Source organism: Anomalospiza imberbis, unplaced genomic scaffold (assembly GCF_031753505.1).
Source record: "Anomalospiza imberbis isolate Cuckoo-Finch-1a 21T00152 unplaced genomic scaffold, ASM3175350v1 scaffold_1285, whole genome shotgun sequence".
NCBI classification, from domain to species: domain Eukaryota; kingdom Metazoa; phylum Chordata; class Aves; order Passeriformes; family Viduidae; genus Anomalospiza; species Anomalospiza imberbis.
In genome coordinates this window covers 8961-20423 of record NW_027099683.1, presented here as the reverse complement: position 1 = coordinate 20423, position 11463 = coordinate 8961, and the positions used below count along the sequence as shown (strand labels likewise).

Sequence of the window (11463 nt, the reverse complement as noted above, 5' to 3'; positions counted from 1 at the left end):
TGGGGATTTAATGGGAATTCAATGAGATTTTTTGGGATTTAATGGGAATTCAATGAGATTTTTTGGGATTTAATGGGAATTCAATGGGATTTTTTGGGATTTAATGGGATTTTTTGGGATTTAATGAGATTTTTTGGGACTTAATGGGATTCAATTGGATTTTTTGGGATTTAATGGGATTCAATGGGTTTTTTTGTGATTCAATGGGATTTTATGGGATTTTTTGGGAATTTTTGGGACAGATTTTTCAGCAATTTCCTGGGATTTTGTGTTTTTCCCCCGCAGCTCCCTGGGGCCGCCGGGGCTGGAAGCGTTTAATGGAATTCAATGGGATTTTTTGGGATTTTTGGGGTTTTTTTTGGGATTTAATGGGATTTTTTTGGGATTTAATGGGATTTTTTGGGATCTAATGGGATTTTTTTGGGATTTAATGGGAATTCAATGGGATTTTTTGTGATTCAATGGGATTTAATGGGATTTAATGGAATTCAATGGGATTTTTTGGGATTTAATGGGATTTTTTTGGGATTTTATGGGATTTTTTGGGATCTAATGGGATTTTTTTTGGGATTTAATGGGAATTCAATGGGATTTTTTGTGATTCAATGGGATTTAATGGGATTTAATGAAATTCAATGGGATTTTTTGGGATTTTTGGGGTTTTTTTTGGGATTTAATGGGATTCAATGGGATTTTTTGGGATTTTTTGGGATTTTTTGGGATTTAATGGGAATTCAATGGGATTTTTTGGGATTTAATGGGATTTGGGGCAGGTTTTTTCTGAATTTAATGGGATTTAATGGGAATTCAATGGGATTTTTTGGGATTTTTTTTGGGATTTTTTGTGATTTAATGGGATTTTTTTGGGATTTTATGGGATTTTTTGGGATTTAATGAGATTTTTTGGGATTTAATGGGAATTCAATGGGATTTTTTGGGATTTAATGGAATTCAATGGGATTTTTTTGGGATTTAATGGGATTTTTTGGGATTTAATGAGATATTTTGGGATTTAATGGAATTCAATGGGATTTTTTGGGATTTTTTGGGTTTTTTTTGGGATTTTATGGGATTTTTTTGGATTTTATGGGATTTGGGACAGATTTTTCAGCAATTTCCTGGGATTTTGTGTCTTTCCCCCGCAGCTCCCTGGGGCCGCCGGGGCTGGAAGCGTTTAATGGAATTCAATGGGATTTTTTGGGATTTTTTGGGATTATTTGGGATTTAATGGGAATTCAATGGGATTTTTTGGGATTCAATGGGATTTTTTTGGATTTTTTGGGATTTTGTGGGATTTGGGGCAGGTTTTTTCTGAATTTAATGGGATTTAATGGGAATTCAATGGGATTTTTTGGGATTTAATGGAATTTTTTGGGATTTTTTGGGATTTAATGGGATTCAATGGGATTTTTTGGGATTTTTTGGGATTTAATGGGAATTCAATGGGTTTTTTTGGATTCAATGGGATTTTTTGGGATTTTGTGGGATTTTTTGGGATTTAATGGGATTTTATGGGATTTTTTGGGATTTTTTTGGGATTTTTTGGGATTTTGTGGGATTTTTTGGGATTTTTTGGGATTTAATTGAATTTAATGGGATTTGGGGCAGATTTTTTTGGAATTTAATGGGATTTAATGGGAATTCAATGGGATTTTTTGGGATTCAATGGGATTTTTTGGGATTTAATGGGAATTCAATGGGATTTTTTGGGATTTTTTTTGGGATTTTTTGGGATTTAATGAGATTTTTTGGGATTTGGGGCAGATTTTTTTGGAATTTAATGGGATTTAATGGGAATTCAATGGGATTTTTTTGGATTTTTTGGGATTTTATGGGTTTTTTTTGTGATTTAATGGGATTTTTTGGGATTTTATGGGATTTAGGACAGATTTTTCAGCAATTTCCTGGGATTTTGTGTTTTTTTCCCCCGCAGCTCCCTGGGGCCGCCGGGGCTGGAAGCGTTTAATGGAATTCAATGGGATTTTTTGGGATTTTTTGGGATTTTTTGGGATTTTTTTTGGGATTTAATGGGATTTTTTGGGATTTAATGGGATTTTTTTTGGGATTTTTTTGGGATTTTATGGGATTTTTTTGAGATTTTTTGGGATTTAAATGGATTTGTTGGGATTCAATGGGATTTTTTTGGGATTCAATGGGATTTTATGGGATTTTTTTTGATTTTTTGGGATTTTGTGGGATTTGGGGCAGGTTTTTTCTGAATTTAATGGGATTTAATGGGAATTCAATGGGATTTTTTGGGATTTTTTGGGATTTTATGGGATTTTTTGTGATTTTATTGGATTTTTTGGGATTTTATGGGATTTCGGTCAGATTTTTCAGCAATTTCCTGGGATTTTGTGTTTTTTTTCCCCCGCAGCTCCCTGGGGCCGCCGGGGCTGGAAGCGTTTTGGGGCCGAGGTGCGGGGGCCGCTGCTGGTGCTGCGGCGGGAGCCCCCCGAGGGCCCCGAGGAGATTTTGGGGCTCCCCCACGCCCTGGCCCAGCCCCACCCCAAATACAGCAAGCGGCCGCACGTGTTCCTGCTGAGCACCGCGGACCGGCGGCAGTTCCTGTGCCAGGCTCAGTAAGGAACGACCCCCCAAAAAAAGAAAAAACCCTAAAAAAAACAAAAACAAAAAAAAAAAAAAAAAAAAAAAAAAAAAACAAAAAAAAAAAAAACACAAAAAAAAAACCAAAAAAACAAAAAAAAAATCCCAAAAACCCAAAAAAACCCCAAAAAAACCCCAAAAAAAAACCAAAAACAAAAAAAAACCCCAAAAAAACACAAAAAAAAAACCCTAAAAAAACAAAAAAAAACCCAAAAAAACAAAAAAATTTTCCCAAAAACCCCAAAAAAACCCCCAACAACCCCAAAAAACCCCCAAAAAAACCACCAAAAACCAAAAAAACCCCAACCCCCCCAAAAAAAACCCCCCAAAAAACCCCCAAAAAACCCGAAAAAAAGCCCAAAAAACCCAAAAAACCCCAAAAAACCCAAAAAAAACCCTAAAAAACCCCAAAAAACCCTAAAAAACCCCAAAAAAACCCCAAAAAAACCCCACAAAAAAACCCCAAAAAGCCCCAAAAAACCACAAAAAACCCTAAAAAACAAACAAAAAAAAAAACCAAAAAACCCACCCAAAAAAATCCCAAAAAGCCCAAAAACCCTAAAAAAAAATCCTTAAAGTGGAAAATTTGGGGCTTGGGGTTTTGGGGTTTTGGGGTTTGGGGTTTTGGGATTTGGGGTTTGGGGTTTTGGGGTTTGGGCTTTTGGGGTTTTGAGGGTTTGGGGTTTGGGGTTTTGGGGTTTGGGGTTTGGGGGTTTTGAGGGTTTGGGGTTTGGGGTGGAATTTGGGGTTTTGGGATGGATTTGGGGTTTGGGGTTTGGGTTTTTGAGGTTTGGGGTTTGGGGTTTGGGGTTTTGGGGTTTGGGGTTTTGAGGTTTGGGGTTTGGGGTTTGGGGTTTTGGTGTTTGGTGTTTTGGGGTTTGGTTTTTGGGGTTTGGGGTTTTGGGTTTTGGGGTTTTGGGATTGGGGTTTGAGGTTTTGGGTTTTGGGATGGATTTGGGGTTTGGGGTTTTGGGGTTTGGTGTTTTGGGTTTTGGTTTTGGGGTTTTGGGGTTCAGGTTTGGGATCTTGGCGTTTTGGGGTCGCTCAGGGCTCTTTGGGGTTTTCCACTATTCGTTCTGTTTGGGGTTTCTGCAGTCATTGCGGTATTTGGGGTTTTTCTGCACTCTTTGGGGTTTTTGCCGTACTGGTGGGCGCGGCGTCGCGGTGACGTCGCGGTGACGTCGCGGTGACGTCACAGGAGCGCGGCTGAGCTCTCCCTGTGGGTGTTCGGGATCAACGTGGCCGCGGCGCTGTCGTCGTCGCCGCCGTTCCCCGCGGCCGTCGGCTCCCGGCGCCGCTTCGTCCGCCCCATCCTGCCCTCGGCGCCGAGCCGCTGCCCGCCGGTGAGACCCCAAAAACCGCCCCAAAAACTGCCCCAAACCCACCCCAAAAACCGCCCCAAATACCCCAAAAACCACCCCAAAAACCACCCCGAAAACCGCCCCAAAAATCCCAAAACCACCCCAAAAACCACCCCAAAAACCACCCCAAAAACCGCCCCAAAAACCACTCCAAAAACCGCCCCAAAAACCCCAAAAACCACTCCAAAAACCACCCCAAAAACCGCCCCAAAAACTGCCCCAAAAATCCCAAACCCACCCCAAAAACCGCCCCAAAAACCCCCAAAAAATCGCCCCAAAAACCGCCCCAAAAACCACTCCAAAAACCGCCCCAAAAACCGCCCCAAAAACTGCCCCAAACCCACCCCAAAAACCGCCCCAAAAACCCCAAAAACCGCCCCAAAACCCCAAAAAAAATCGCCCCAAAAATCCCAAAACCACCCCAAAAACCCCAAAAACCACCCCAAAAAACTCCAAAAAAAACCGCCCCACAAACCACCCCAAAAACCCCAAAAACCGCCCCAAATACCACCCCAAACCCACCCCAAAAACCGCCCCAAAAACCCCAAAAACCGCCCGAAAAACCACCCCGAAAACCGCCCCAAATACCACCCCAAACCACCCCAAAAACCGCCCCAAAAACCCCAAAAACCGCCCCAAAAACCCCCAAAAAATCACCCCAAAAACCGCCCCAAAACCTCCAAAAAAAAAGCCCCAAAAACCGCCCCAAAAACTCCAAAAAAACCGCCCCAAAAACTCCAAAAAAACCGCCCCAAAAACCGCCCCAAAAACCACCCCAAGAACCACCCCAAAACCCCCAAAAACCACCCCAAGAACCACCCCAAAAACCCCAAAAACCCCAAAACCACCCCAAAAACCACCCCAAAAACCCCCAAAAAATCGCCCCAAAAACCGCCCCAAAACCTCCAAAAAAAAAGCCCCAAAAATCGCCCCAAAAACTGCCCCAAAAACCCCCAAAAAACCGTCCCAAAAACCGTCCCAAAAACCGTCCCAAAACCCCAAAAAAACTTCCCCAAAAACCCCAAAAACCACCCCGAAAACCGCCCCAAAAACCACTCCAAAAACCGCCCCAAAACCACCCCAAAAACCGCCCCAAAAACCCCAAAAACCACCCTAAAACCCCCAAAAAATCGCCCCAAAAACCGCCCCAAAAACCCCAAAAACCACCCTAAAAACCCCCCAAAAATCGCCCCAAAAACCGCCCCAAAAACCACTCCAAAAACCACCCCAAAAACCATCCCAAAAACCCCCCAAAAAATTGCCCCAAAAACCCCAAAAAAACTTCCCAAAAATCGCCCCAAAAACCCCCAAAAACCCCAAAAAAATCGCCCCAAAAACCGCCCCAAAAACCCCAAAAAAACCGCCCCAAATACCTCCCCAAAACCCCCAAAAACAACCCCAAATACCACCCCAAAAACCCCAAAAATCACCCTAAAAACCGCCCCAAAAACCCAAAAAAAATCGCCCCAAAAATCTCCCCAAAAACCCCAAAAACCGTCCCAAAACCCCAAAAGAACTGCCCCAAAAACCCCAAAAACCACCCCGAAAACTGCCCCAAAAACCACTCCAAAAACCGCCCCAAAACCACCCCAAAAACCGCCCCAAAAACCCCAAAAACCACCCTAAAAACCCCCAAAAAATCGCCCCAAAAACCGCCCCAAAAACCCCCAAAAAATCGCCCCAAAAACCGCCCCAAAACCCCCAAAAACCACCCCAAAAACCCCAAAAACCACCCCAAAAACCCCCAAAAAAATTGCCCCAAAAACCCCAAAAAAAACGCCCCAAAAATCACCCCAAAAACCCCCAAAAACGCCCCAAAAACCCCAAAAAAATCGCCCCAAAAACCGCCCCAAAAACTCCAAAAAAACCGCCCCAAGAACCTCCCCAAAACCCCCAAAAACCACCCCAAATACCACCCCAAAAACCCCCAAAATCACCCTAAAAACCGCCCCAAAAACCCAAAAAAAATCGCCCCAAAAATCTCCCCAAAAAACCCAAAAATCGCCCCAAAAATTGCCCCAAAAACCCCCAAAAAATCACCCCAAAAACTGCCCCAAAAACCCCCAAAAAATCGCCCCAAAAATCTCCCCCAAAACCCCAAAAGAACTGCCCCAAAAACCCCCAAAACCGCCCCAAAAACCACCCTAAAAACCACCCCAAAATCTACCCCAAAAACCCCAAAAAATCCAAAAAACCAAAAAAAAAACCCCAAAATCCCCAAAAAACCCAAATCTGGGCTGTGCCACCCCGATGCCACCCCAGTGTCCCCAACGTCCCCAATGATGTCCCCAATGTCCCCAATGTCCCCAGTGATGTCCCCAACGTCCCCAATGATGTCCCCAGTGATGTCCCCAATGTCCCCAGTGTCCCCAATGTCCCCAGTGATGTCCCCAATGATGTCCCCAATGTCCCCAGTGATGCCCCCAGTGATGTCCCCAATGGTGTCCCCAATGTCCCCAATGTCCCCAGTGATGTCCCCAATGTTGTCCCCAATGATGTCCCCAACGTCCCCAATGATGACCCCAACGTCCCCAGTGATGTCCCCAATGGTGTCCCCAATGGTGTCCCCAATGTCCCCAGTGATGTCCCCAATGATGTCCCCAACGTCCCCAATGATGTCCCCAATGTCCCCAGTGATGTCCCCAATGGTGTCCCCAATGGTGTCCCCAATGTCCCCAGTGATGTCCCCAATGATGTCCCCAACGTCCCCAATGATGTCCCCAATGTCCCTAGTGATGTCCCCAATGATGTCCCCAATGTCCCCAGTGATGTCCCCAATGATGTCCCCAACGTCCCCAATGATGTCCCCAATGTCCCTAGTGATGTCCCCAATGATGTCCCCAATGTCCCTAGTGATGTCCCCAATGATGTCCCCAATGTCCCCAATGATGTCCCCAATGTCCCCAGTGATGTCCCCAATGATGTCCCCAATGGTGTCCCCAATGTCCCCAACGTCCCCAATGATGTCCCCAATGTCCCCAGTGATGTCCCCAATGATGTCCCCAATGGTGTCCCCAGTGATATCCCCAATGGTGTCCCCAGGAGCAGCAGCTGTGCCAGCTGCGCCGCTGGCTGGGGACGGTGACGATGTCCCCAGTGATGTCCCCAATGGTGTCCCCAATGGTGTCCCCAATGATGTCCCCAATGGTGTCCCCAACGTCCCCAACGTTCCCAGTGATGTCCCCAATGTCCCCAGTGATGTCCCCAGTGATGTCCCCAATGGTGTCCCCAGGAGCAGCAGCTGTGCCAGCTGCGCCGCTGGCTGGGGACGGTGACGTGCCAGCTCCTGGAGCACCAGCGGCTCCTGCCCGAGGGACGGGCACGGGAGCAGGAGGAGCAGCGGGCGCACGGGGACTTCCTGGTGGAGGAGGTGACAGCGGGGACAGCGAGGGGACAGCGAGGGGACAGCGGGGGGTTGGGGACAATGGGGACGTTGGGGACACTGAGGACACTGAGGGCAGTGAGACACTGGGGACATTGGGCAGATGGGGACAGCGGGGACAGCGGGGGGGTTGGGGACATTGGGGACAGTGGGGGGATGGGGACAGTGGGGACAGTGGGGACATGGGGACTTCCTGGTGGAGGAGGTGACAATGGGGACATCAGGGACAACGGGGACAGTGGGGGGTTTGGGGACATTGGGGACAGTGGGGACACTGGGGACAGTGGGGACAGTGGGGACACTGGGGACAGTGGGGACAGTGGGGACACGGGGACTTCCTGGTGGAGGTGGTGACAACGGGGACATTGGGGACAACGGGGACATTGGGGACACTGGGGACACTGGGGGGTTGGGGACATTGGGGACAGTGGGGACACTGGGGACACTGGGGACATTGGGGACAGTGGGGACATTGGGGACATTGGGGACATTGGGGACAGTGGGGTGACATTGGGGACATTGGGGTGACATTGGGGACATTGGGGACACTGGGGTGACATTGGGGACAGTGGGGTGACATTGGGGACACTGGGGTGACATTGGGGACATGGGGACACTGGGGTGACATTGGGGACAATGGGGACACTGGGGTGATATTAGGGACATTGGGGACACTGGGGGGTTGGGGACATTGGGGACCTTGGGGACACTGGGGTGACATTGGGGACATTGGGGGGTTGGGGATATTGGGGACAATGGAGACATTGGGGTGACATTGGGGACATTGGGGACATTGGGGACAATGGAGACATTGGGGTGACATTGGGGACATTGGGGACATTGGGGACAATGGAGACATTGGGGTGACATTGGGGACATTGGGGTGACATTGGGGACATTGGGGTGATATCGGGGACATTGGGGACAGTGGGGGGTTGGGGACATTGGGGACATTGGGGTGTCATTGGGGACAATGGGGACACTGGGGACATTGGGGACATTGGGGACACTGGGGTGACATTGGGGACATTGGGGTGACATTTGGGACATTGGGGACACTGGGGACAATGGGGACACTGGGGTGACATTGGGGACATTGGGGTGACATTGGGGACATTGGGGACACTGGGGACACTGGGGACACTGGGGACACTGGGGACAGTGGGGACACGGGGACTTCCTGGTGGAGGTGGTGACAACGGGGACATTGGGGACACTGGGGACACTGGGGGGTTGGGGACATTGGGGACACCTTGGTGCCATCGAGGTGACCCAGGGAGGTGACTTGGGTGTGACAGGGGAGGTGACACTGGGAGGTGACACCAAGGCGACATGGTGGGGGGTGACACAATGCCACCACAGTGCCACCACGGTGCCACCACGGTGCCATTGAGGTGTCCCAGGGAGGTGCCACCACGGTGCCATTGAGGTGACCCAGGGAGGTGACAGGGGAGGTGACACTGGGAGGTGACACCGAGGCGACATGGTGGGGGGCGACACGATGCCACCACAGTGCCACCACGGTGCCATTGAGGTGACCCAGGGAGGTGACACTGAGGTGCCACCTTGATGCCACCACAGTGACACTGAGGTGCCATGGAGGTGACAATGGGAGGTGACACTGGGAGGTGACACCAAGGCGACATGGTGGGGGTGACACGATGCCACCACAGTGCCACCACGGTGCCATCGAGGTGACTCGGGTGTGACAGGGGAGGTGACACTGGGAGGTGACACCGAGGTGACAGAGGGGGGTGACATGATGCCACCACAGTGCCACCACGGTGCCACCACGGTGCCATTGAGGTGACCCAGGGAGGTGACACTGAGGTGCCACCCTGGTGCCACCACGGTGCCATCGAGGTGACTCGGGTGTGACAGGGGAGGTGACACTGGGAGGTGACACCGAGGCGACATGGTGGGGGGCGACACGATGCCACCACGGTGCCACCACGGTGCCATTGAGGTGACCTGGGCGGGTGACACTGAGGTGCCACCTTGATGCCACCACAGTGCCACCATGGTGCCATTGAGGTGACCCAGGGAGGTGACACTGAGGTGCCACCACGGTGCCACCACGGTGCCATCGAGGTGACCCAGGGAGGTGACACTGAGGTGCCACCTTGATGCCACCACGGTGCCATCGAGGTGACTCAGGTGTGACAGGGGAGGTGACACTGGGAGGTGACACCAAGGCGACATGGTGGGGGGCGACACGATGCCACCATGGTGCCACCACGGCGCCACCACGGTGCCATCGAGGTGACCTGGGCGGGTGACACGTTGCCATTGGGAGGTGCCCCTGAGGTGACCCAAGGGGGTGACATGGTGCCACCCTGGTGCCACCACGGTGACGTCGCCGATGTCCCCGCAGCGCCGCCGCTGCCTCACCTACGTGCAGGCCCTGTCGTCGTGGCTGCGCGGCGGCGGCGTTGGCGACGGTGACGGCGCCGGTGACGGTGACGACGGCGGTGACCTCCCGGCCCTCGGGGACACCGGGGAGCTCGGGGACATGGCGGGGGGTCCCCGTGTCCCCCTTGGGGACACCCCGGAGTGTCCCCCTGTCCCCGCGCCGCTCACCAAGTGCCACTCGAGCCCCTCGCTGGCACCGGAGCCGCCCCCGGGCCGCGTGCGGCGCCACATCTCGGAGCGCAGGGCCACGCGCGTCACTGTCCCCAAACGCCACCGGGACCCGCTGTGACTGTCCCCAAGTGTCCCCAAGTGTCACCAAGTGTCACCAAATGTCCCCAAGTGTCACTGCCACATCTCAGAGCGCAGGGCCACGCGCGTCACGGTCCCCAAACGCCACCGGGACCGCCTGTGACTGTCCCCAAATGTCCCCAAGTGTCCCCAGGTGTCCCCAAGTGTCACTGCCACATCTCGGAGCGCAGGGCCACGCGCGTCACTGTCCCCAAACGCCACCGGGACCGGCTGTGACTGTCCCCAAATGCCACCGGGACCCGCTGTGACACCATGGGAGTGTCACCAGTGTCACCAGTGACCCCAAATGTCCCCAAATGTCCCCAAGTGTCACTGCCACATCTCAGAGCGCAGGGCCACGCGCGTCACGGTCCCCAAACGCCACCGGGACCCGCTCTGACTGTCCCCAAGTGTCCCCAAGTGTCCCCAAGTGTCACCAAGTGTCACCAGGACTGTCCCCAAGTGTCCCCGCCACATCTCGGAGCGCAGGGCCACGCGCGTCACGGTCCCCAAACGCCACCAGGACCGGCTGTGACTGTCCCCAAGTGTCCCCAAGTGTCCCCAAGTGTCCCCAAATGTCAGTGCCACATCTCGGAGCGCAGGGCCACGCGCGTCACGGTCCCCAAACGCCACCGGGACCCGCTGTGACTGTCCCCAAGTGTCCTCAAATGTCCCCAAATGTCCCCAAATGTCCCCAAGTGTCCCCAAGTGTCACTGCCACATCTCGGAGCGCAGGGCCACGCGCGTCACGGTCCCCAAACGCCACCGGGACCCGCTGTGACTGTCCCCAAGTGTCCCCAAGTGTCCCCAAGTGTCACCAAGTGTCCCCAGGTGTCCCCAAGTGTCCCCAAGTGTCACTGCCACATCTCGGAGCGCAGGGCCACGCGCGTCACGGTCCCCAAACGCCACAGGGACCCGCTGTGACACCATGGGAGTGTCCCCAGTGTCACCAGTGTCCCCAAATGTCCCCAAATGTCCCCAAATGTCCCCAAGTGTCACTGCCACATCTCGGAGCACAGGGCCACGCGCGTCACGGTCCCCAAACGCCACCGGGACCCCCTGTGACTGTCCCCAAGTGACCCCAGGTGTCCCCAAGTGTCCCCAAGTGTCACTGGGACAGGCTGTGACTGTCCCCAAGTGTCCCCAAGTGTCCCCAGGTGTCCCCAGGTGTCCCCAAATGTCCCCAAGTGTCCCCCAGTGTCACCGCCACATCTCGGAGCGCAGGGCCACGCGCGTCACGGTCCCCAAACGCCACCGGGACCCCCTGTGACTGTCCCCAAGTGTCCCCAAGTGTCCCCAAGGATGTCCTCAGTGTCCCCAATGATGTCCCCAATGATGTCCCCAATGTCCCCAATGTCCCCTGTGATGTCCCCAATGTCCCCTGTGATGTCCCCAGTGATGTCCCCAATGATG

The 11463-nt window shown here is 52.1% G+C and overlaps 1 protein-coding gene across 1 annotated transcript; it reads left to right on the top strand.

The window, feature by feature from the left end:
• Positions 1-2340: 2340 nt before the first annotated feature.
• LOC137466026 (PH and SEC7 domain-containing protein 4-like) lies at positions 2341-10066 on the top strand (the record flags this gene model as incomplete). Its single annotated transcript, XM_068177968.1, has 4 exons — positions 2341-2582; positions 3806-3950; positions 7201-7338; positions 9725-10066. Coding segments are annotated over 4 exons (852 nt in total), but the record flags the coding sequence as incomplete, so codon positions are not given.
• Positions 10067-11463: the final 1397 nt, after the last annotated feature.